Source organism: Lepidothrix coronata, unplaced genomic scaffold, assembly GCF_001604755.1.
Source record: "Lepidothrix coronata isolate B3197 unplaced genomic scaffold, Lepidothrix_coronata-1.0 Scaffold15, whole genome shotgun sequence".
Classification (NCBI taxonomy): Eukaryota; Metazoa; Chordata; class Aves; order Passeriformes; family Pipridae; genus Lepidothrix; species Lepidothrix coronata.
Genome location: NW_016690195.1, coordinates 6,977,625 through 7,004,165, shown reverse-complemented (window position 1 = coordinate 7,004,165; position 26,541 = coordinate 6,977,625). Strand labels below are relative to the sequence as shown.

At 33.0% G+C, this 26,541-nt stretch overlaps 1 protein-coding gene across 4 annotated transcripts in view; it reads left to right on the top strand.

Moving 5' to 3' along the window:
• CSMD3 (CUB and Sushi multiple domains 3) overlaps positions 1-26,541 on the top strand; it is a 618,429-nt gene that overhangs the window by 367,578 nt on the left and 224,310 nt on the right. For all 4 annotated transcript variants that reach the window (XM_017806514.1, XM_017806517.1, XM_017806516.1 and 1 more), the window contains 5 exons: positions 1,591-1,785; positions 8,883-9,021; positions 13,881-14,068; positions 15,930-16,118; positions 24,068-24,184. In XM_017806514.1, the coding sequence (XP_017662003.1) occupies positions 1,591-1,785; positions 8,883-9,021; positions 13,881-14,068; positions 15,930-16,118; positions 24,068-24,184 (828 nt within the window). The remainder of the gene's footprint in view (positions 1-1,590; positions 1,786-8,882; positions 9,022-13,880; positions 14,069-15,929; positions 16,119-24,067; positions 24,185-26,541) is intronic.

Sequence of the window (26,541 nt, the reverse complement as noted above, 5' to 3'; positions counted from 1 at the left end):
AGAAGCATCAGCAGACTGTATTTTGCCCATCAAGTAATGTAACTGCAGCCAGGTTAAGAAAGTGACTGCCGTTGTTGGGAAGGATTATCTTTCACTATCTTGCCTCCCAAAGCCAATCTATACAGTACAATTAATTCCATAGGAGCAGCAGTTTCTGAGCTGAAATATAGAGCAATGAATTGATTTTGCAGGCTTAATAAACTGGTGTCATACACAAGCAAGCTAAACCCGGAGTTAAAATTTATCTACATTTACAGATAACAATATTGAAAATCTATCTCTGTGTTGTCTGAAGGTAGTAAGAGAAACAGACAATCAATTCCCTTCCTAAAAGTGGTGACTGTGCATAAAGTATTGGAAAAGTTTTTGTAACCCCTATGAAAAAGTATGGGATTGCATAATTTTTCATGTCATCCTTGAGTGGTAGACAACTATTCAGTGAAAGCATGATTTTCATTCCCAATATCTGTGGTGTTTCCTAAGTCAAAATGTCAATAAATAAATGCTTTCTCTTGTCTGTTGCTATGATTTGTAATACCTTTGTAATGCAACATCTGAGAAATCTTTCTGCTAAGTTAATGAAATATTACTTTTTTAAAAATTTCATGGGTATGTTTTGTCTAACAGACATATTAGTAAAACTACAGGGAAAAAAAAAAGTGAAAAACATCTTTTTAGGCCATAGTCCTTTCTGATATCTCCAAATGTAAGAATATTTCTGAAGATACAATTTGAAGTCATCATATGTGATGAAGGTGGATATCATGCTTGTAATATTTGTTCTCACTGAAAAATCATCATTCTGAAGAATATAGGATATATGCACAGTGTTCATAAATAAAACATCAAAATACAATAGCTAACCAATACATATATTTTAATGATAGTGTTAAATATGATCTTTCTTCTCCAAGTTTAAGGTGTGTTCTGTAGTAAAAGACATGGACAAGCTTTGTTATAGTATCTAGATGTATACAAATAAATTAAAATTTTTCACTTTGTCCATAGATAAACATGAAATTTTGTACATACTAGGAATTTCTTCGACCTTAAACAAAATGTTATGTTTAAAGTTTAAAATTTTCTTTCTTTTGCCAACAAAACTCTGTTTGTCACTGTTCATGAGCATTCAGTACAAGAAACAAAATAAAATATGGTAGTATTAGGCATACTGAGGTCAGTATGGCTCAAATGGTGTGACAGTGAATTGGATATGCAGAAGATGACTAAAGTTATTATATCATAGATGCTTGCCCTGCCTTTCTGAAGGATGCTTCTGGCCCATTGTAACATTAGATAGGATGGACTGTTGGAAAGGAGAACTTAGCCATCACTGAAATCTGCCAGCACCTAGCTGTCCAAGATGAGATTCATGCTGGTATAACTTTATATTTTAAGCAATTTTTTGTACCGGTGTACGTTTTTTTATGTTGATCAATTTTTTTATTTCTTATTGTTTCCTTTGTTTCCTAATATAAATTTTTTGTTCTTATTTGCAGAACAAATCCTAAAAATGTCCTGTTACTTGCAAGAGTTATCACACTATTTCCCCTTCCCCCCGCCCCCTTTTTCTTTTCTTCTCTTAAAAAGCATTTGGACATAATGAGTGCCCAGATCCCGGAGTGCCAATCAATGCTCGGCGTTTTGGAGACAACTTTCAGCTGGGGAGCTCAATTTCTGTTATATGCGAAGAAGGATTTATTAAAACACAAGGAACTGAAACAATTACTTGTATGCTAATGGATGGAAAAGTAATGTGGAGTGGACCTATTCCTAAGTGTGGAGGTATGTCTAATATTTCTTTCTGGGTCAGGAGAATTTGATGTAATGTGTTTTGTCACCAAATGAAGTTAGATTTTTGCAGAAGTGTAGCACAAAGCTCCTGTAAAACCTAGCCCTTAATAAAGGAGTCTAGTAAGGCATGAGTTTTTATTATAAACCTGTCTGCAGGAGTGAATTTTTCTTATAACGGTGATAAGGATAGAAGAAAAACATGTGAAAAAATGGCACATACATCAGTGATGTAAACACTGCTATATAACATCTGTAATGATGAAGGCTAATCTAAGAAACTTAATAGAAATGGAATGGGAATATTTTACACTCTTCATACTTTCAGATAGCTCCTATGTGGTGCTGGAGGAACTATCATTTCCCAAAGACATTTTTTGCTTGAAAGGATTTCTCCTGCCTTTTTTTTTTTTCACTTCTTTTTAAAGAATATATTTGTCTCATGTGAAAAAAAATGTTTAAAGTAAAGAGTTTCAGTGCTAGAAAAGCATAATATTAATCTCTGCAGTTTGGAATTCCAGTCCAATCAGTATCATGACTGTTTAATACTTAGGAGAAAGAAATATCAGGGGAGAAGAAAATAAGAAAATCCTTCTGTTCCCCAAACTTTATTTTAGTATATTGAAGACTCCTTTTCTTCAGCTATGATATTTAAATCTCCTGCCAACTTGTCACTCAATGTTTTTGAGCAGAAGTCTGGGGGTTTTGTAGGGGTTTGTTGCTTTGATTTTTTAAAATTTTTTTTCACCTGGTTTCATATAAGTTTTCTTCAATATACAGATATTGACTTCCTGATTCAAACAGATGAACAATTTAAAATCATTTGAATGCTCAGTGACATTTGTTGATATAATATTAGATTAGAATGAAGATGCTGATCTCTTTTGGGTCTTTGGCCGTGCTATTTAAAACTTTTTGAGGTGTTTTAGCCCTCTGTTGCAGTGCTTGTGTTTCTTCCATCAACAGTGACTCCTAGGCTGGGAAAGATTCCCTTAGCAACTGATCTTCTTTTTTTATAGAAATTAAATACTTCATACATCACAACATATAAACCATAGTGTTTTGCATATTTCCTTGGACTTGTTTACACTAATAGATACCAAAATATAATTTTTACTTAATTGCCTATAGCTGAAGATCTCTTCTCCTAAAGGGGAATAATTAATTCAGTTGCTTGTAATGATTATATTTAATCAATACCAATATAATCTCTGATTTATGGTTTGTGAGTTTTTATTTTAAATGAAAACTTAGTTTTTGTTTTCACTATGTAACTGCCTTCCTGAAAAAATTTACATAATTTCAATATTAATGTGACTGCTTATAATATTTTCACATTCATTTAGTTTCTGAGATAAATTATTATTGTTTCATAGATATAAGGTGGGTCAGTTTCACTAGGCAAGATTAGTATAGGCTTTAATGCCTCTGCTTTCATATAGGCTTCATGGAGCTGTCTAACACTGCTAATAAAATATAAAGTTGCATTTTTAATGTTACATTAAAAACTTAAATTACTGGGAATATTTTTTAGTGTCAGTCCATGCAGAAGATAATCTGATCCATAGGTGGCTGGAGACTCTGAATGGAGCATATATTGGAATCCTAAAGGTTCAGACAAGGGTATATTTTTATTAGATGTTTTTATCATATTTAAAATTAGATATACTTTTAAAATTTCAGATAAAATTGAAAGACAAAATATTTTCAAACTAATAATGTAATTTGGTCTGTTAGGGTGTTCAGAATTTTTAGTGATTATGTGCACATTTGCCTGTACTACACGGTTATTTCATATAAGCTCTCCACACACCTTGTAATTTCATTGTCATATATATTGAGTCAAAGGCATAACCTCCACATTCTGACTAGGAGACACTGAATGTCACTGCTGTGCACTTTTCCTTCCACTGCAGAAATGTCAGCAATTACAGTTTATACGTTTATAATAAACGTGGTGCAGATGGACAGGGTCAGCACATTCATTTTTCAGGGCAGTCCTGACCAGCCTCTGCTGGGACTTCCTCCCAGCCCTGCCCATGGCCCAGGATCCTATTTCTGCTGAGTCTGGGGCTGCGATCCCAGCCTCAGCAATGCTGCTGTTCTCCGCTCAATGTGCCCATGTGACTTCCTGGTTTGGCCTCAGACCTAACCCATCAAATTGCATCGTCCAGTGGTTACTTGGTTGTTACCAGACCCTTTTCCTGTAACCAGTCCAGACTTGTTCACCTTGCTCAGGAAGAGCTGGATCTGTCTGTGAAGGCTCTAACTCAGTGTATGCTTGTATATGTGTGCACACATGATCTTCCTTGGCTCCTGGCTTCTCTTCTCTAGTGGAGTGGTCCTGCTTTGCTGCTCTCTGATTTTTTTGAATTTGGGATTCATGTCCTTGTGCCTTTCATCCTTCCTGTGAGGGTTATATGGAGGATATTCCCAAAATCTATTCTAATATTGTGCTGTTGTACCTGTGCTGAAGCTCTAACCTTGGTCTTCCTGCATAACTCCTGTAATGCTTAATATCCTGTGGTTCTGTAGCATTGGTGATAAGCTCTTGAAAAAAACATGACTAAAACTATGAATCTACAAGACATTCAGTGATTACCCTGTCATCCTCAAAGCTTTTTTCATACTCACATACCGAAATTTCCTGTCTCAACCCCTGTACCTTGCTATACAAAGAAATAAATACAAATGACTTTGTAAGAATTCTTAGATCAGACTAAGATTAGCTTTCAGTATTTGGCATATCCCTGTGTTTGACAAATAGATTCTGGTTGATGACAACTTCTAGTTAAGTTATATTTCTAGTGTTTTGTTTTGAACACACAGACATGGGGAATGAATCTGTCGGGCAACCATCAAATATGGCTAGAAAAAAGAATAGGGGATGAAAATCAATGTAAAAAAGGTCAGGGAAACAATCCTTTGTCAAGATGAGAGTTTTATTTTCTAAAAAACAAACTCTTTAAGATCAGCCAAATAGCCCAGCTATTCTGAAGGCAAGGACTCCTGCGTCTAGGAAATCAAGTTGTGGTGGTGAAAGTCAAATGAAAAAAATCTATGGAATCTTGCAATGCAAGCATCAGGAAGAATCATAATCAGGAGATGGGTAAGAAAGATGAAGACCTAAAACAGCAGCAAAACACTTCGTTATTGTGAGACCCCAATTAGAAAGAGAAATTATTCCAAATTTAGGCTATCTTATAGTATGAATTATTTTTAATGTACTATACATAGGAGTATTTTTGTAATAGATGTTTTTGCTGTATTCTAAATATAATCTTTAACGTGTCATGAAAATGTGGTGAGAATATGGAACTTTGTACAAGTTTAGCAGTAATGTATTTTAACTATGGTAGTATACTGGCTCGGAATAAGGCCATCTGATATTCCTATTCTTGTTGATATACTTTGTAGTTTATAGACTCCCTATACATTATGAATATGTGGCTATATACAATAAAATATAGGGATGATGAATGCTGGAGAATTAACCTTCTAGTTGTTGAGGCGAATAGGAATTTAAATACTTTATTGCTTGACTGATACTGTTTGCTGGAGGTAGTATGAAAAAGAGGCTTTAACAAAAATATGAGAAAACCCATTTTAAAAACATCAGTGATGAAAACAAGTCTAAATCTGCATATTTAGAAATGTTTGTAATATATTGAATTCTGAAATCTACATAACTTTTAGAAACCCTTTTTTTCCCCCTACATATTATGGGAAACATGGGCTAATATATCCTTAAAACAAAAAATACCTATTTATAACAGTTCATCATTTTAATATAGAAACTTGGTAATCTCCTGAGAAAAAATGAAGATCAGACAAATGCATAATAATTCATGGTCTTCAATTTGAAATTGTGTCAAAGAGAGCAAAATTAATCTATTTTTCTAGTGGAAAAGTACAGAATAATATAGAAAATGGTATGTACTATGCCAGTACCAGTATGGGGGGCTCTCACAAGGACAGAGCAGAGAGGAAAAATCACCTACTGCTGACCATAGTTCTTTTAGCACAGTCCAGGACACATTTGGCTTTCTGACCTGCAAGTTCACACTGTTGGCTCATGTCATCTACTAATATCCACAAGTCCTTCTCTGCAGGATTGTTTTCAATCCATCATCTTCAAAAGGTTTCCTGACATATCTCATTTGCTTTGGAAGTGAGTATTGAAGTGTTTTGATAAGAGGCCAAAGTTTTTTCCCTATGTTTAAAAATTAAAAGATTAAAGCAGTTTATTAGTTCTTTTCTAAGATACCTTGTTGAACAATAAAAGAAAACCTTAGCAAAATGAAAATCTTGGCCTACATATAGATATCTATGATGTAAATAAATACATGTATGTTTCTAGTGAGTGAATCTGGCAAAGACAAAGCAAGATCATCTTTCCCTTCACAGAATGAAATTGGAGGAAAAAATTTCAGCTTGATTATGTCAACTGTGTATGAACTTTGAGGCTTGGTGAAATCCAAATTAATTTGGTGAATTTTTTTCAGAAAAGTGTCATAAAACTACAAATAAGGAAATACATTAAAAAACAAACAAAAACCCAACCAACCAACCAACAAACAAAACAAACCTCTAAGATTTGCCTTTAGAAAATGGTTTAGTCCCTGAGGTTTAAGATCCTGAGGAGCTCACCAAATCTAATTTGGTCTGGATCAAATTCTTGATTATCAATTAAGCAAAGAATAACAATAAGCTTATGATATCAATAAACTGGTCATGCCTTCACAGTTCTGTAGTCTAATTTATTTACTCCAATATTTATGAGAACCAACAAAGTATTTAAGCATAGAATCGTAGAATGGTTAGTGTTGGAAGGGACCTTAAAGATCATCTAGTTCCAATCCCCCTGCAGTGGGCAGGGATGCCATTCACTAGATCATGCTGCTCAGGTGGCCTCAATCTGGCCTTGAACAATTCCAGGGATGAAGCATCCACAACTTCTCTGGGTAATCTGTTCCAGGGCTTTCTTTACTCCTCTGAGTAAAGAATTTATTCCTAAGATCTAATCTAAACCTTCCTCCTTTTATTTTAAAGTCATTGCCCATTGTTCTGTCTCTAACTGTATAAAAAGTCCCTCTTCCTTCTTTTTACAAGGCCCCTTAAGGTACTAGAAGGCTGCAGTGAGGTCTTCCCAAAGCCTTCATTTCTCCAAGCTAAACAACCCCAGATCTCTCAGCCTGCCTTCGGTGCACCACTCAGCTTCATGTCATCTGCAGACTTGCTGAGGGTGCACTTGATCTCATGTCTATGCCATTGACAAAGATATTAAAGAGTACCAGTCCCAAGATAGAGGCCTGAGGGACATCACTCCCTAGCATCCTTTTAAATGAAGAAATAATGTTTTCCTAGTGTTTGTAAGTTACCATGTGGCCTACCTGATTATTATGTATGATAAAGTTCATATGTATACATATATATATATATATATATATACACAGAAGCTGACTTTTTTCTCTAGATATCTAGGTATTTTAAATTGTTAGAAAAATATTATGATTTTTTTACCTCTTTTAAAAATGGTAATACTTCTAGTGGTTCAATTACTGCATTTCTTAGATAACTGAAGATAGTTCTGTGAATTAATTTCTCTAGGGAATATCAATCTACTACTGAAAATAAATAAATAAAAGCATGACAAGTACTCCTACTGTCTTTCCCTCACCTATCCATAACGCAGAGGTGGTGTTGATCTCACAAAAGTGTGATGACACATGCACTTGACTTTCATAGGCATGTAGATCCATCAGATGAAACGGGTTTGCATTCAAGCATGAAATTAAAAACCCACACAGAGCTTTGTAAGACTAAAACCTAAAAGATCTGTCCTTCAGCAGTACTGGTCTTTTTGTTCTTACTCTACCCACCTTGTAAGTTTATATCATCTTTGGGATGGACTAGCACTCTCCATAGCCAAAATCAGCTTCAGTCAAACCTAATCATTACTTCTGAGAATGTCTATTCTGCTCTATGACTGTCTTAACACTGAAGAACTAATGGAAAATTCCCTCATTCTGTACCAGATTTTCTTCACCTATTTGTTAACTCAATTGGTTAGAGCTTGGTGCTAATAATGCCAAGGTCATGGGTCCAATCTCTGTATGGGCCATTCACTTAAGAGCTGGACTCAATGATCCTTGTGGGTCCCTTCCAACTCAGAATATTCTGTGATTCTGGTCTAGTGGAAGGTGTCCCTGCCCATGGCATGGGGGGTTGGTATTGATTTAAGAATTGTTTTCAGAAATTCTCTTCATTCTTGTAATTCTTACAGTTGTGAAGATTCTTACTGTAATTAATGTGCCATTTAACCACTGAAATACTTAAAATTATTCACTTGTTCTAATAGAAAATTTACATATTATTTCTAGTAATTCTGCTTGCAGAATATTTATATATTTGTATATATTGATCTATATTTTATAAGTGCTTAAAAAACATCAACTAATCTTGGAAGAATGGTAAGTAGGTCTTTTTCATGAATGAGGAATAAGAACTGCCAACGTGACAAGCAAAATGCATGTGCTATGACAGTAGATTTATGTCAAAGTTAAATAACACTTCACTGCTTTCCAGCTTTATACTCAACTAAAACTTTTTCAAGTTTTTCAAATCTCTCTGCTCAAAATTAAAAGCAAAAATAATGATATATTGTAGAAACTATACTTTGGATTATTTCCTTTATTGCAGGTAAATAGATTGTACTGTAAGGATACAGTAGAAAAAAAACAAACCTGTTGTCAGAATTATTTTAAGTTTTTAGGGTCTTATTTCAGTTAATCTCCATCTAATTCTGAACACCATAGAATATATCAGCTTTGAAACCTTTTTTGCGTCTTCTTGCAACGGAATTTTTAAAATTTGTTTATTATAGTTGTCCTATATTGAAAATTGCAATTGTGAATTACATATAAGAAGTCTATGTTATTTACCTTTCTCTTTGTTTCATTTGTAGCTCCATGTAGTGGGCATTTTTCATGGTAAACTAATGGAAAGTGACAATCATGATTGAAAATGATAATTGTGAATTACATGTAATAAATCTGCGTTGTTTACCTTTCTCTTTGTTTCATTTTTAGCTCCATGTGGTGGGCATTTTTCATCTCCCAGTGGAGTAATTCTCTCTCCAGGCTGGCCAGGGTATTATAAAGATTCCTTGAATTGTGAGTGGGTGATAGAAGCTGAACCAGGACACTCTATCAAAATTACATTTGAAAGGTCTTTGCTAATTTTTCTTATTTAATGTTTTCCAGTTTTTACCCAGAAACAGGAGTTATTAGCTTTGTCATAACATTATTTTCACTATCACTCAAATCAAGCAATTGTATTATCAGGTAGGACTTTCCAAAACACCTTCAGAGCATAAATTTTATCGTCAGTGAAATTTCTACTTGATGTGCTGAAAAGCTTTTGAAATTTCAGCCCTCTTGCACATATTTAAGCCTGTCTGGCCCAGTTAAAAACTTTGTCTATTTTTGAAGATTAACTTTTTGATTTGCATTTAACCATATTGCTATGACAATTACAAAGTTCTTTGTTTCTCTCAAAACCATGAAATCTTCAACTCTAAAAATCTGAATCAACTGTGAAAACTGAATTGAATGCATTCATATTTTTATCTATTCTGAATATTTAACTATCAAATAAGCTGATCTGTTTTTGTAAAAGGACTGTGTACTTTCAGGATGGAGTTCCACTTTCCCCAGATTACTGCAGCATTCCACTTTTCCTACATTACCGTGCCTTACTAAGGTCCATTCCCAATTCTAAGGATTGAAATGTGCTGAGCACCTTACATTTCTCATGAAATTTAGTTTAAGCTCTTTATTAGAAAGCAAAACAAAAAAAATGCAATCGAATGCTTTTCTACGTATTTTCAAGGATGTTTTAGATTATTTTTAATTGTAAATATTAATAAAATTATATGAAAATCCAGGAAAAAAGCACCTTTGATGATCAAAGTTATAGTGCACAAATATCATGCAAGTACTTTTCAGTTGATCTTTATGCAGCATATTTTGACTACTCCTGGGCACACTTGATTAAAAGAGAAGATATTTCTTGATTTTAATACAATTCAAAAGTTGGTTTTAGCAGGATGTGAACTTCATATTCTCTTAGCAAAATTTCTCATTGTGATAAGATTGTTCAAAACTTTTTTCTAGTACTATTGCTTACACTATAATAAAGTGACCGTGGAACATTATATACAATCAAAGGACAAGTAATAAAGACATTTCAAAGGTATTTCCTATCCTTGACATAAAATGAAAGCTAGTCTTCCAAAATCACTATTGCTGTTTATCACTTAAAATAAAGACTTACCAAACTTTTTGCCAATTAGAATACATAAAAAGGTGAATAACTCCCTCTTGCGAAAACTAATCAAAACTCGTATTAATTCCAAATTAAGAGAAAATTATTCTTTCTTGTCTTGTAAATCAAAATGAAAACTAAAAAAAATGAACTTTCATTAACCTAAATTTTTGAAAAAAGTTATAATTTCAAATAGTTTATTTTTAATTCAGCAATTCATTTAAACAACAGATTTGATGTGGAGAGTCGTTTCAAAGTGAAAAGCATTTGCCTTTATATTTGCAAAATGCATTTTCTTTCTTTACACATGAGTTTTACTAAATATGACGTTTTCTTGTGTACCCTTTTTGTTTGTAATGCATTAATGCTTTGTCATAAAATTGCACAAACTCTATTCCTCTTGTAAGAGCAATAAGAACAAGATATGGTCTCTTCAGATCAGAGAGAGAGCTTCTATCCTCTTAAAGATACTTCCATTGCTGCCCATTTTTGACACTCTTGACACTTGCCATAAATTGGGCTGATATGCTTATTGCTCAGATGCAGTAATGTAGAGAGGCTCCACTCACATACAGATGTGTGTACTCTTATGTGTCTCTGTGCAGAAGTGCATGTAAAGATACATCTATGTATGTTTACACAGATGCATTTAGATATATAGTTACATGTTTGGATGTAAAGAAGAAATTATTTCATAAATCAAATAATGAAACAGATCTTTATAGTGTACTGAAAGAAAAGATTTTGTAAGCTACGGTTATGCTTTTTACTTAGACATTTTCCACACCGTTTAAATTTACATTCTGAGTCATTTATAAATGAGCTTTTTAAAAACTCATTCTAGTCTTGGCTATCCTTGTTCTGCTCCTTCTGCATGCTTATCTTACACTACATTTTCTTAAGAAAAAAGGATAATTTTGTTGAAATATACACTTGTAATACTATAGCCAAATGGCTTACCTATATGATTAAAAAAACCACAAACTCTCATATTTTGCCCAATTCTTTACATTTCATCTTTGTCCCAAAAAACACACATACTTTTTCTTGTTTTTATCATTGCGAGTATCAAAACTTCCACAATATGAGTAGCTATTTGAAAGATTTTTAGTTTCTCAGTCAGGGAAAAATATTTATAGTACATGTCTAGAATCTTTACATACTTTTTTGGATTTTCTAAGAGGAAGGGAACAGTTTGTACTAATACTCATTTTCTGCAGAGTGACAACTTAACGTTGCATCAGTTTCCCACTCGTAGAGTAGTTTATTTCCTTTTAATCTCACATCTTCCTGTCTTCCAATACCTTCTCTCTTATGACAGTGGATAGGTGCCAGGTACTGCATTCCATGACTGTATGCCACAGTGTTCCTGTGCCAAGGAGCCAGAGACATACAGGAAAACAAAGAGATCTACAGACATAGGGAATAAAAATAGCTATTAATTTTTGTGCTTTCAGTATGCAAAAATATTTTTTTCATATTTTGTTTTGTGATTGTGCATGTATACTTTAAAAATTTATTCCCGTTCTACAGGCGTAAATAAGATAGATAATCTTCTGGTATTTTGTTATAAATCAGTATCCTTTTAGGCTCAATTGAAATGACAGAAGTGATAAATGGCAGTGCCATTCTTCATTGTAATGAAGTGTTTATCATGTAGTCTAATTATAAGTATTTAAATGCAAGGAATGCTGATAGCAAACTACTGATTGGAGTACTAGTCACGTTTGTCTAATGTGCAGCAGGATGTCCTGGCATCCCATTGAATTGGTAGGGGGGCTCTTAGAAACAAAGATGCATGTTATAAATATTAAGGCAGCTTTATTTATTCAAATAAGACCTCTTCTAAAAATTGCGTGTCACCTCCTGTCTTAGAGCTTGTTTCACTCCTGTCTGCTTCTGAGTCCTCCATAAGAATAGACCTCACCTAGCAATGATGAAAGGACATTGGAGCGGTCTTACATGATTCTTATTCCGTTTCTGTAAACCCCTACTGTTTTCTCACACCAGAGAAAAAAATAGGTGACATGTATCAGATAAGTTGAGCATTGAGAGGAAAAAATTATATAAGCATCACACTTACAAATTAAATTTAAATTGATCAGATTTTGAGCCAAACGACCAAGCAAAACCATTGTACATAATCCCCCCTTCAAATTTCTTTCAGTTCATCTCACTAAAATGGTTCTTACTTTTTTTTCTCAGGTGTTTATTCATTTTTTTCATCACTGTATTTTTCTGCTGTTTGTGGTGTATGTAGTCTTTGAACCCAAAGTATTTATGAGAGGATTTCTTTTATGTCTTTGGATATTCAACTTAATTTCAGTATGACTTGACTAGCCTGATGGCTGCATTAGATTTGTAAGGTCCATGCCTTTTTACACCTTCGGTCTCAAGTACGTTTTTGATAAAGGGACTAAGAAAGCAGAACAAGACTAAATGATCTGTTTCCAAGATTTCTTCTATTTTGTATGGATTACTGGGAAAAAATATTAGAAAAAGCATGTTATTGGTTTTTAGCAATATATCACTTTGAGTTCATGTGGGAACTAGCAGAACACAAAATATTCAGTTCTCCTCCTTCTAGGATTATCCCACTTCATTTCTGTAACTCTCTATTACTTTATTTCTGTGCTCTTTTAAATGTTATTTCATATGAATAGAACACTGATAGAAGAAAACACATGTTTTGGAGGTTTAATTTGTCTTCTCGTCTTTTGCCAGACTCCTTTACACCTTAAAGCTCAGACTCTTGGGACATAAATATTGAAATATTGACTTCCTCAGTGCATTGGCATTAGTCATGCAGTTCTTTGAATGAATTTCACAAAGCTGAATTAGGCATCTAAGTAAATCAGAGAGAGAATTAAGAATATCTGAAGGGTGCTTGTAAGATCCTGCTGTTAATTGTTGCTTTTTAATTCTAGAAGGGTTTTTTCAATAATCCACCAGAGTTCCTTATAGAGCAGTATGATTGGTCTGAGGTCTGTCATAGCAAGAAAGAGAGAAACCACTGTCAAAATACCATTGGGATTGCTGATAGCATCTAAAACAAGACAAGCAAGGAGATATCTAGCAGCACTGTCACACTCAACTTTTCCTTGACAAGGACAGCACACATGCTGTCTTTAAACACTTGCCTTGTTTTCTTTTACTTTCTAAATAGGATTTTTAGTTGTGGGTTTGTCTTTTTTATTTCCCCATAAATTCTGTCACCACTTTGAACTGAATCTCAGCTGGCATAAAACCACTGGAGTCTCAGTGCAGACTCAAATAATTCTATCGCTACTTATAGAGGATTTTAAGAGTAGAAACTCAAGAGTATGATTCTTTGATAATATAAAGTACCTTAATGATATTTGTGCCATATAGAATAGGTAAACTAAAAGAATATATCAACATATCTTCCATATAATTTACTTAATTATTCAAAAAGACCCCATAATTTTGTGTTTTAAAATATCATATGTAAATAATATTAATCTTTATTAACAAACTGTGTTTCTGGATTTTTTTTTCCTGCAATACAAACCAGCTCAAGAAGTTTAAACTTATTTCTCATCTTGCTAAGCCACTAACCTGAAATTATATTATTATATTAATTATGTAGGATAATTAATATTATTGTATTGATATTGTAAAATAGATATGTGGAGAAAAAATATTATCAAGGAAGGAGCATAGTTTTAAAATATGGTGTTATTGAATTTGTTGTAACTGTCTCTTTAAATTTGTGCCTCTGGGTGTTTCCTCAATTCCAGATTTCAGACTGAACTCAATTATGATGTTTTGGAAGTTCACGATGGACCAAACTTATTATCTCCACTTCTGGGATCTTATAATGGTACACAGGTCCCCCAGTTTCTGTTTAGCAGTAGCAATTTTATTTATCTTCTCTTTACAACTGATAACAGTCGTTCTAACAATGGATTCAAGATTCACTATGAAAGTAAGTAATTCTGTACTGTATTATTTGATTTCACCTCCCTCTCAATGTTTATTCTTGTCATAAATATATAAAGATTTACAGATGTCATTTTTGGTAAATTCCTGTTATTTCTCAATCTGAGAAAGATTTAGTGATGTTAAACTGCAAAAGTGATGACCACTAATTTTACTTAAAATTTAATGTCATTGATGTGCTACTCTGTGCTTTAAGAATCAAAAGATGAGAATGGGAAGCAAATGCCTTTCTTCTGGATGCTGTTTTAAGGTTTGATATTCTTATATTTTATGCAATACATTTTTGTGTGTGTAAAACTGCATGAGATTAGGAAGATTATGGAAATCTAAGCAAATAACTGAATTACTGTTCTGATTGATGTATCTGCAGCTCTGACTGAAGGTAAGGCGAAATGCACTTTACACTAATGAGCTGAAAATCAAGCTATGGAATTGCTTGCTTATGGATTTTAAGGGTTGTAAAAACCTGCCTATGTGATTTTTTTCTGATATAGAAGTATTCTTTTGCCCTTATTAGAGTAATACAAATGACACTGAAGAAAGTATATGTAAGATTTCATACTTTATGAATTCTTAAAATTCATTTAATTTTATATGTCCTAATTCAATTTACTTTTTGCATTTCTAAATATAACTTTTGTTGAAATAATTAAAATTTTTAAGAGAAATAATATTTCTACTGGAATCACTATCTGATTTGCTTAGTAAAGGTCATAAGCACATTGTTGTCTGTCCATTTCTGTTTCATACACCAACTTGTTGGAACTACCACCAAACAGTTTTCAGGTTTTTTAGCATTATACACTAGTGGAAAATAAAATTTAAAGTTATGATATCAAAGAACATTGAAAATATGCATTCTTACCATTTGTACACAAAATAAACAATTTTCAGTGGTTGCTTTTCTGTTTAATAGCCCATGTTTATACACAGACATCTAATATTAATTTTATTTTTTCTTAATTCTTACTGATTTCTCATTTTCCATTATCCAGGACAACCCAATTCTGATTTCCCTTTTGGGAATAATAATAACTAATGGTCCCCTCCTCATCATTTCTCCCTTCATATATCGTAGAGAAAGCTGAGGTCTTTTATATGTTCTTATCTTTTATGCTAATTATTTCTTTTCACACAATTTCTTTGTAAGGAAGGATATTTTATGACTTCTCTGTAGGAATGAAAAGAATAAAACCCATAAAAAATTTAACACTGAATACTTCTTATAATTTTTGTACTTCAGTATTATTCCTAGTGTTTTTTTTCTCATGATTATTTTATAATGAACTTCTTTGTATGAACTTTTTATGTGAACTTCTCACTGGGAAATAATCTAAAAGGTTTAATATTTTAGCACACATTGAAATTTCCTTTATCAAGTCAACTTCTCTTTACTCTATTTTCTGCCATTCTTTGTCTTCTCAATGTCTCATATATCAAATAGCACTAGGTATGAAAGTTATTTATGTAAATAATTTATCTATGTAAATATTTCAAGGATCAATATCAAAAGAAATGAAAATTACTTTAGCTATGATAAAAAATTTTGATTCAGAAAAAATAAAGGCTGGAAATCAGGATTTTGAGTGATCATCAAAGCTTTTCAACATCAGCATGAGGTACAAAATCACTTAATGTTACTGATGCAAGTTGTTATCTATAGTATCTTATAATGGTAACAGAGAGAAAGAGTGCAAAGATAATTCACTGTAAATGCATGATAATGATGCCTTCACCCCCACTCACAGCACAATCAATTACTTAAATGAATTTAAAAAAATCTATAGGTTGTTTATTTAACTTTTTCTTTGTGTTTTCTTTTTTTTTTCCTTTTTTTTTTAATCTAGGTGTAACCGTTAACACTTACTCTTGCTTGGATCCTGGCATACCAGTGCATGGACGTCGTTATGGACATGACTTCTCTATAGGTTCCACTGTCTCATTTAGTTGTGATCCAGGTTATAGGCTGAGTCATGAGGAGCCTTTGCTATGTGAAAAAAATCACTGGTGGAGTCACCCCCTCCCAACTTGTGATGGTAAGGATGAATGGATTAAATATAGAGTACCTTAAAATATACTGATTTTACTAAACTATTAGTAACTACAATGAGTTAAGTGTTGGAGCTTGGAAAACCTCTGTTTTAAGGCAAAAAGAATACTTAGAGGAAACAAATGTTATATAACTCTGTGATGAGACATATAACCATTAAAGCAGAGAATGATATACAGTTATTTAGCTCTGCAGATTACTGAAGATATGTCTATCTAAAAATATGTTGCTGTGTGCTGATTGCAGAGTTAATGTATATCTGCTTGTAAATCACTCATTACAAACTACAAATATTTGTGTTTGAGTACCCATCTATGGACACAGGTGTGCTGACATACAAAACATGACTCGAGACCAGCATTTCCTCCTCTTTGATGCTGATCACTGTGTTCCTAGGTTGGTAACAGAACTTCACACCTTTTAATCACTATAGGAATTTATTAGGGCCACATTATACCTGATCAGTAAGCATATGATTATTAAACCAGGCAAAAGTGGGATTGAGTAACAGGTTTCCAACATATCAATAAAAATTCTGCTTGAAAAATTATCTAATATTTTCAGTCATCTCATGTAATCTGAATTGTTCATTTTAATGTTTTCCCACTTAGGGTGATATCAATTATATGTAATATTAAGAAAGTAGATTGTAATGTTCATTAAGTTGTGTTGTTTGAGATGTTTACTTCTTGAAATAATTTTCTTGCTTGGAGCATGGCACACGTTTTTCTGATGGTGAAAATTCTGTCAGGAATAGTATTACCATTTAATTCTAGGGTAGTATTTAACAAAAAAAGTCTCCTGAACTTTTATGAGCTACAGAATGCACATGATAGTATATTCTTCTAAAACAGTTCTTAGTGTCTCAGGACACTCATTTAGAAAGAAAAAGATGAATCTGAATGAAGACTGATGAAGAAGTTCACTGATCCATGTGTGATTTGCCATATGGAAATCTATTCATTTTCAATATATTTCTTTCTTTAAAAAATGGTAAGGATTTTCTTGGTCTTCAGTTTGCTTGAATAGGAAATTCTTTGGTTTTTTATATTTCAGTAAGTTGAAAGTGTCAGTATATAATGATACTTAAGATTTGTGGTGGTAAAAAGGGATGTGAATAATCACTTTCCTGAAAATGACACTCTGTAATTATGCAAGCCCATTTCCTAAGAAATTCTGCATCTCACTCAGGCTTTGAAATGAAGAATTACAGGGTTCCTGCAGTTTGCAGTCAAGGGGACTATACTTTGCTGAATAGGCCATAAAATTAGGATGTGTTTTCTCATGGTGATAGGCACTAGATGGTAATAAGGTGAAAAAAACCAGTATTAACACACTCGCTATGAATACTGTGCTCTGTTGTTAATAAACGTACACATTGTCATAATTTTTTTCTTAAAGATGCTGAACTAGCATGCAATTCATTAAGTAAATGAGGTGGTTTTTTTATCCAGAGCACATTGCTAAATGGCAATTGTCCATTCAATAAATATGCTCTGAAGGTAGGATTAAGTACATTTATTCTACCAAATTCAATCAATTAATGGTTGAAATAATTTTAACTTCATTGCTGATTTTCTTCTCTGGTAGAATGTTTTTAATAGGATTCAGAGTCCTTGCACCCTCAGGAAAAAAAGGACATTTTCTAAATGTTCTGTTCTTAGCATAAACTGCGAGCATGAGTTTGTATTAATCATGACCTCAATAAACACATCAGTCGCTCCTACCGCTCATTCAATATGTTACTCTGATGGTTTCTGAGAAGCAGAATTCTATTTTGATTGTTCTTTTTGATAATTGCATCTCTTTTTTATAATTGCATCACATAGTGATATGGAGACAGACCCTGATATTTATGCAGACAGATCATGACAACTCGTGTGTCTGGAAAGCCCTGAATTTCTTGATTGTAATCACCTTCCGATTCTTCACTAAAAATTTTGTCTTATCATGTCCTTTCTGTATGAATATTATAAGAGAATTTTGCTTTTAAGCTTTGAATAGATATGAGAAAACCTATTTTACTCAATATATGAATTATTGTATTAATCTCATTAAAAATTACAGGTAAAATAATGTAAAAGTTAGATACCTAATTAAGAGTGTAAAGAGCTCTTTATTCCCTTCATCATAACATGAAATTGAATTCTAATAGATAATAATACTTATTCAATATTTGAATTAAAAAAAAAATAAAAAAATAAAAAAAAATAAAAAAAATTATAATTCCACCTGATCTTCATTTACCTAAGAAAATTAATAAATAGAATGAAAAATATTCAAGCAAGATAGAAAACATTTAATGTTTATATTGGAAACCCCTAGATGCCCAAACAAATTAAGAAATTTGACTTATGCAGTACCATGAGGAACTTATTTAGGAAATATGGCAGAGAAGAGATGTTATGTAATTTCTGTTGATATGTCTAAGATAAAAATAATACTTCTATTAAAATACAGCTGTTAGAAAGCCTGCTGCAAATATTCAATGTGGTAGAGGTCAAAACTGGAAATGGATAACATATCTTGGTCTATTGTAGATTTAAGTAAGAGGGTAAAAATACAAGTATATATTGTGAGTAATCTAGGCTACACTAGTTTCTATTAAGATAATCTCTTGTGTATTATAACTCAAGTCCAAGATTTCTTTCTAGAAGCTGATTATGATAATTTGATGTCCATATTGGTAATTTACCACTACTGAACTCCATCCTCTTGTAAGATTGCATCTTCTGTAATTAGGGAAGACAAATGCTCAAGTTTCTTGGTCTAGGAAGTACGGTATGCAAGATTCAAAATCTAATTCACTGTTTCAATAATCTTAAACTATGTTCTATATGTCACTTTTATTATCGAATTGCACAATAAATGAAAAACACCCTAGAATTACATTTTTAGTTGGAAGTGAGAGTTAATTAAGCAAATGAATGTAATGAGACCTCTGTGTGTTTGTGCACATATATATTTGTATCTGGAGTTATATATACACAAACACATTTACGTATAAATAGGTTTTGCTTTTTGTTTCTCTGTGATTCTATCTGAACTAGAATATGTTATTAGTCTTTTTCAATGATACTTGAAACCCAAAACTAATCGTTATTACTAATCAATTAAAATTGTGTGTTTTCTCTTCCCATCACCTCTGAAAAACAAAGAGTTTTCAGTTATTTGTACTTACAACAAACTGAACTTACTGAAAAAAGTTGGGGGTTTTTTTGAAAATACTCTTCTTATGAGTATTTTCTCTTTTCTGAGGAAATTGAAATATTTCATTGTATGTTAGTGTCTAAGTTGTGTTTGGTAATCCATGGCTAGTCTCTTGAAAACTCTTTATATAAGAAAATGATACTTGATATAAATTGAAAATGTGGAAAATGTGGAAAATGTTAATTTCCAAGATATCTTCAATTAGACTAAAAATATAAAATATTATGGCTTTATTTTTTTTTACGCCATTACTTTTTAACACCATTTGTAGAAATACATGGATAAATGCATTTCTATATGTTTGTACCTATTTTTATATATATCTTTATTATTTTCACCTGTTTTACTAAAATAACTCATACATTCTCTTGATAGTTTTCTGTCCTTTTTGGATATGATGACCCCCTTCTTCTCACATCCAGGTTTCTTGAAATTTCATATTATTACTATACTCTACAAATTCTGAGACTGACTGGTATTTTTCAAAAAAAATAAATTTAAATAGATGGTGAATTGTATTCATAGATCTCAGGTGTCAGAGAACATAATTGTTGAGTTTTATTTCATGGTATAAAAAGCAAAATTTAAGAGGGTTTTCTGTGGATAAGTTTTAAGCTAGCTATACAGCATGACCCAAGGAAGAGAGGATATGTGAAAGTAGAATGGAAAAAAAAATCCCAAACATCTATGAACAAAAATGTCATAATCTAATGTGAGGTGTCCCAGCAATATGTTTCTGTAATATAACTGCCAAGACAAGACAGACTGGTAAGAACTTGCAATTTGTAATAGTGGTCATAGAGATGGAAAATGTAACTTACAGAAGTAGATTAAGAAAACCTGTCTCACTTAAAAGATCCAGAATCATAGATTCTTATGCAGTTTGCCAGCTTTCCAAATTGAAACCTGAAGAGGAAATAATGACAGTTTAGAAGAAGAATAAATGGGTAAAAATAGATCATAAATAAATTTAGGCTAGAGATTGTAAGACTATTTCTAGTATTGCAAGATTGGTTTCCTTTAGCAGTTTTATAGTAGCATAAAATATGGCCTGAAATGGAATTTTGCAATTTTATGAATGACACAAGTCAAGTGTTTTCACTACAATTTTTCATGTATTTGAGGGATGAAGCATGGCCTATGTGTCTCCCAATGAGACATTTATGAGTAGTCAGACTAAAGTTTCTGAACCTGTTTGGGCCAAAAATTATTTTCCATCTATATAGGGCCATTTTCTAAGCTAGGCTTGCTTGCTGTTACTCTTTTTTGTGATTGATCATGTTACTGAGCAAAATAATTTACAACAACAGAAAGTGTAAGTAATCAATGCAACATTGTAAGGATTTATTTCAGCTGAACAACTGATGTAGTCACTGAACTCCACTATTAAATTAGAATCTTCATTCATAGTTATCCAAGACTTGCTTATTAAATTGCCACATCATTTCTGATCACTACAGTGGTGTAGAAGTACTTTTTAATGTATTTCTATGTACTTATCTGTATTTCATAGTCCCTTTTATATTTTCTTCTCTTTATTTTTTGTGGCTTTTTTTTGGTTATGTTTGTTTGTTTGTTTGTTTTAATTATTATTATTATTATTATTTTAGGGCTTTTTTCTCCTTATTTAGAAAACATTGTAGTGGAGGCAAAAAATTAGACATATCTTAGTTCAGCTTCTCTGCTTGCATAAAAAAGAAATTATTAGTTAGTGTGTTAACAACACAATATTCCATTTTCCACATAAGAACTCCAAAATAGTGCCTCAGTTATTTGCTCAAGAATTCATTCTACTTTTGCTGTATAATCAGATAAAGTGAAAGAAAGGTTTCTTGTAGAATATGGAAATATATATGTTTATCATTTGCTGTTTCTGTGTTTATTTTCATGTCTTTCTGTTTTCCTTTGCACTCTGAAACAACCCGATACTAGTACTGATATTATATGCTTGGGCTGTTTGCCATCTTATCAGGGCCAGTGCACATTTTCTATTTCTATTTGTCAACTTGGCTTTATTTTCTAAAATGCTGGGTCCTTGATGCCTTTTTTTGCCATCTGCTAGCCTTCACAGAGTTACACTGAGTGTCTGATGACATGCCATGGATGTTTTATCACCATTTGCATTCCTGAAAGGTTTTCCAAACACCCACTGTAAAATATATTTTTGTTTGGTCTATTTCCCATGTTTATAAAAACTGATTTTCTTATTTAATAGACAAAATAGATAGTTACCATCAGAAGCTCCAGTAACATGCTGTCACAGCCATGATTCTGTTTTGCTAATGTCTAAATATAGCAAGATCAGGTGATAAGTGGGCAGTGTTTACCTTCACTGTCTCTTCATCAGAAGTGAGGAGGAAAATTAATATGGATGTAAGTTATTTGCCTGTGGCAACAATAAAGAAATTGGGCAATTGTGGTCCTAGAATGTCCTATTTCAGCCTATGGTACTGGATTTGTAAATTTTCAGCTTACAACTAGGGCAAAAATTCTAGAATGCTGGCAAGAGAAACAGTACATAGAAAACAATCATGAGGCTATCCAGACAAGTAAACGTGTTTAAAACAGAAATATAGTGAGTTAGAACAACCAAACAAACTTAAGGCAAAATAAAGAAGTCTTCATCCTAGAATGCAGGATGAATTTCCATTTCTGATTTATAAGAAAACTGTAATTGCATGTATACTTCTTTTCAATCAGTGCCCTAGGGAGAGTGATGGCATGCAGTGCCATAACCTCATTATGAAAAATTATTGATCTTTGTGAAAACATTCCACAGTGCTACTAAAATTTTGTGAAAAAGGCATGTATCTCATTGAGACAAATGTCTGCTTAGGTACAGGGTAGACAGAAGGTACATTCTAGACATTCTCTTGATTCACTGTCTGGCTTGCCCTCAAATCAGTTTTGAATGTACATCTACAAGCAGAAAATGATGACATATCAACATATTCATTCTCAAATATGTAACATTAATAGCAAAGGCAAAAATGGGTATAACTCCCATCATTTACCCACCAATGTGTAGCAGAAATTACCATAAGTAGAATAAATATCAAGATATAGCAGAAGAAACAGCATGATGTAACAAATTACACAACACCTTTCTCCTGAAGAAATATGTAGATGTTTGAGCACATACTGAAAGGCTAAACTTCTCTCACCTTTACAATTCATACTGTTGAGTGCTGCACTAGCAGTTGCTTTGATGTTACAGAAGGAGTAGGAGCAGGTTAAACCAGCTAGTTCAGGTAGGGCAGCATCTCTCAGAAAGAGGCATTGCTCCTCCAGCCTGTGCCAGGGTCCTTCCCTCATTCTCATTGCTGTGGCAACAGGGTGAGAAGCACAGACACGAGCAATAAATAGGTGAATGACAGTTTATACAGCTAGGAGAAAAGGGATTGATGGTTGTATCAACTGGAATTACAGAAAAGTAGCTACCACTTGCATATCTCTAAAACTGCCTTTCAAGAGCTTTAATGTCTGCTAAAGAGAAAATCTTACTGTTAAATACAGGAATGCTGAATACTGGCTTAGATTAAGGTGAGGGCTCAAAGAAACTATGGCTGACACCAATAAAAATTCTGAAAGGACATTGTTTGACTACTTATGGCTGGAAAGGAAGAGACTGTGTTAAATACTTTGGAAGGACTGCTCATATGAAGAACTGCAATCAGTTTTACTAAAACAGTCTATATTATTTGACCTACTGGTGACAGTAACATAGTTCACTGTTTTTCTTTATCCTAAAACATTTCTACAGAATAATTTTGGTAATGCGTATAATTAGGCCAAGAAAAATAAAAGGAATAGATATTTTTAATCTTAACAAAAAAAAATTAGAACTCGTCATTTGTCTTATAATATATACCTTTCTAAGATAATCTATATTCAGAGAACTATGATGTAATAACTTGCTTGGTAGTGAATATTAATCACTGTTATTGATATATGATAATTCTAAGATATGAGACTCTTCATTACTAAAAATTGCTCATTAATTTTGTATTTCAAAAGCTCTGCAATGGAAAATCAACCGTTAAACTGTAATGGTGAATTGTGAAGTTATTTTTGCCAGTGTTGTAATGACTAGTTTTTGTATTTTGCATTAATTCAAGCTGTAATTTAATTTTTGTGTTGCTCAATTACCAATTATTTTTATGAAGTTTCTATTGAAACTATGTAAAAGCTTGTTCTTATATTGGCACTTGTCATTATCACTTTCATTATAGATATAAATGCATATCCAATAATTATATACAAGAAAGCATGTCATGCTTCCCTGCAAAAATATTTTAATTAAGTAAATCTTCAGTGGTGAGATCCATTATATGCCATTTTCAATCTCCAACCTTGGCTTCTGGCTCAAGTGATATTGTTTGGCTCTATCTTTTCTGCTTTCATCTCTACTGACCTTAAGACTTTCATAGTCTCCAGAAAACATGAAAAAACAGCCAAGGAAACTTCATTTCCATTTTCTTGTGTCTATTAAACACATATTATTTATTAATTGATTACATTTCTTTTTATATTGTGTAAAAATGACCTGTAGTTCTATCTGAAATTGCTAAATCATTTGAGCAACTACTTTTAAGTCATTTTGAAATCAGAATTTTTTAAAAATTTGGTTTTTTCCATTTTTCCTCATATGTAACTTTTCTATTCATCATTTATTATTATTATTATTATTATTATTATTATTATTATTTTCTTTGTTTTTTCTAGCTTTATGTGGTGGAGATGTTAGAGGACCTAGTGGAACAATTTTATCACCGGGTTATCCTGATCTATATCCAAATTCACTGAATTGCACATGGACTGTGGATGTTACTCATGGCAAAGGTAAATAAATCCTTTTCTCTACTTCCACCTTGTGTTTTTTTTAATATATATAAGTCCAGTATTCTGTATTATAGATGCAGACTTAGGTTAGCAGCAAAGCACTTAGAATTACATTGCTGATTTGTAGTTTCATTTATTTTTTTTGCAGTAGCTCCTAGAATTCCATAACTGGAGTAGGCCCTTATGCTTCCCACAAAATGGAAAGTCAATAAGAAAGAATTATATAATGACTGATCACAGAAGCTGAAGGCCGGGAGGCTTTTGAGAAAGAGGTGGTTATTTGTTGAAGGTAGATTTCGGGAAAAAGATGTAATACTGGTTTTTAACTCTTCTCTGAGAACTTAAAAAACACTTAGGACACAAATGGAAGCAAAGTTTCCTAGAAACAATATGTCCTAGTTGCTTTCAGGTGAAAGGGTTTGGTACTAGATGAGAAGAGTTGGGTCATACTTTTAGGTTTTTGTTGGTGTTTTATTTTAAATATGGGAGTGACTGCATAGTACTCTTGTACTATGCATGAAAAGAGCTAGAGAGGTATAAGATTTAATGTTACAGGACAAAAATAAAGGTAGGCACCACAAGAGAAACTGAGCACGGAATAAGCTAGTAAGAACACAAAAAGGAGAATTACATTTTAATGCTGGAAAGAATACAAGGAAAAGAATGAAAGGGAGAAGAAGAAAGACAAGTTCAATCCTGAATTTCATCAGTTTTCTCTGAGGGGGCATGAAAAATGTGGCAAAGTATACTGATGATGTATTCCTCTAAGTAAGAGTTGTTGATGGCATAAAAATAAGACTACTGATACAGCGAATTGTGCTGATCTGTGATCCCCTTATTCCATTTTGTACAGTGTGATAGTTCTTCATCTAGATGTTAAATCACTCTGACTGGTTGTCCCATTTAAAACTCCTTAAAGTGTTAAAGTGGCAAAGTGTATCTCTCAAAATTATTGCTCCAGCTGTTCCATAGTCTCTCTTACTACCAAGTGATGCCATTGTGTCAGTTGGATTCTAAATATCCACAGTGAAAAAGCATCCTGAAATTACTGATCCTACATCAAATGCTACATTTGCCCTTGTTACCTCTAGGTATGATACGTGGCTTTTAGAGTTACAGGAATATAAGGTACTGTGGATCTCTTATTCTTCTGGATAAGCAAGAAAGACTTATGGAAAGTGTAAAGAAACTGTTAGATCTGTAGTCATTTAGCCTGCAGCCTGTCTGAAAAGCCATTGGTTAACCAACACAAACTTTATAATCTGAGAATTGAAGACAAGTAGCACAGAAGGATAAGAGTTTAGCTTCATGGAGTAATTCATGCCAGAAAATTTTGTGAATTCTACAGTAAACATAAGCTCAGATTAAGCCACATTTTTCAGGATTCTTTTAAGACAATTTATTAACATTTTGATTTTTCTTAAATTGAAAATGGGATTATGAAAAAAATTTGGGATTTTTTTTTTTTTTAATTGAGTTACTTTTTTTTTGTTTTACTTTTTTTTTTTTTTTAAAACCTCAGCTAGAGAAGTACTTAAAAGTTGAGATTAATAAAAGCTGGAATTCTCAACATTGTAACATTTTATGCGAAGCTGTTAAAAACCCCAACCATATATAAATTACAGAAATAAAATATACAGGGAAAGACAGTAATAGTACATCTATAAGCACATAGATATATATACACACACCAGTATTGATACAATTGCATTCTTGTTTCATTCAGTCTCATGCAATATCCAGACTGGGGGCAGAGTGGCTGGAAAGCTGCTCAGTGGAAAAGGGACCTGGGGGTGCTGGTTGGCAGTGGCTGCACATGATCCAGCAGTGTGCCCAGGTGGCCAAGAAGGCCAATGGCATCCTGGCTTGTATTAGTGATGTGTCCCAGCAGGACCAGGGCAGTATTTGTCCCCCTGTACTCAGCACTATTGAGGACACACCTCAAATCCTGCGTTCAGTTTCGGGCCCCTCACTACAAGAAAGATATTAAAGTGCTAAACATTGGACACTGGGAAAAGATTTCTTCATGGGAGGGGTTATCAAGCCTTGGAACAGGCTGCTTAGGGAAGTGGCATCCCTGGAGGTATTTGAAAGGCATGTAGATGTGGGACATGAAGGACATGGCTTAGGGTTGGACTTTGCAGTGCTGGGTTAGAAGTTGGACTCAATGATCTTAGAGGTCTTTTCCAACCTGGATGATCTATGATTCTGTGAGTTTTACATTGTCATATGGAAATGTTAAGGAAAATGTTTAGGAAAAACATGAAGTATGAATGCAATGTTGCAATTTGACTTAGGCATTTTGATTTATGTTGCTCAAAGAATAGCTGGAAACATCTTTATGTTACAACTATTTG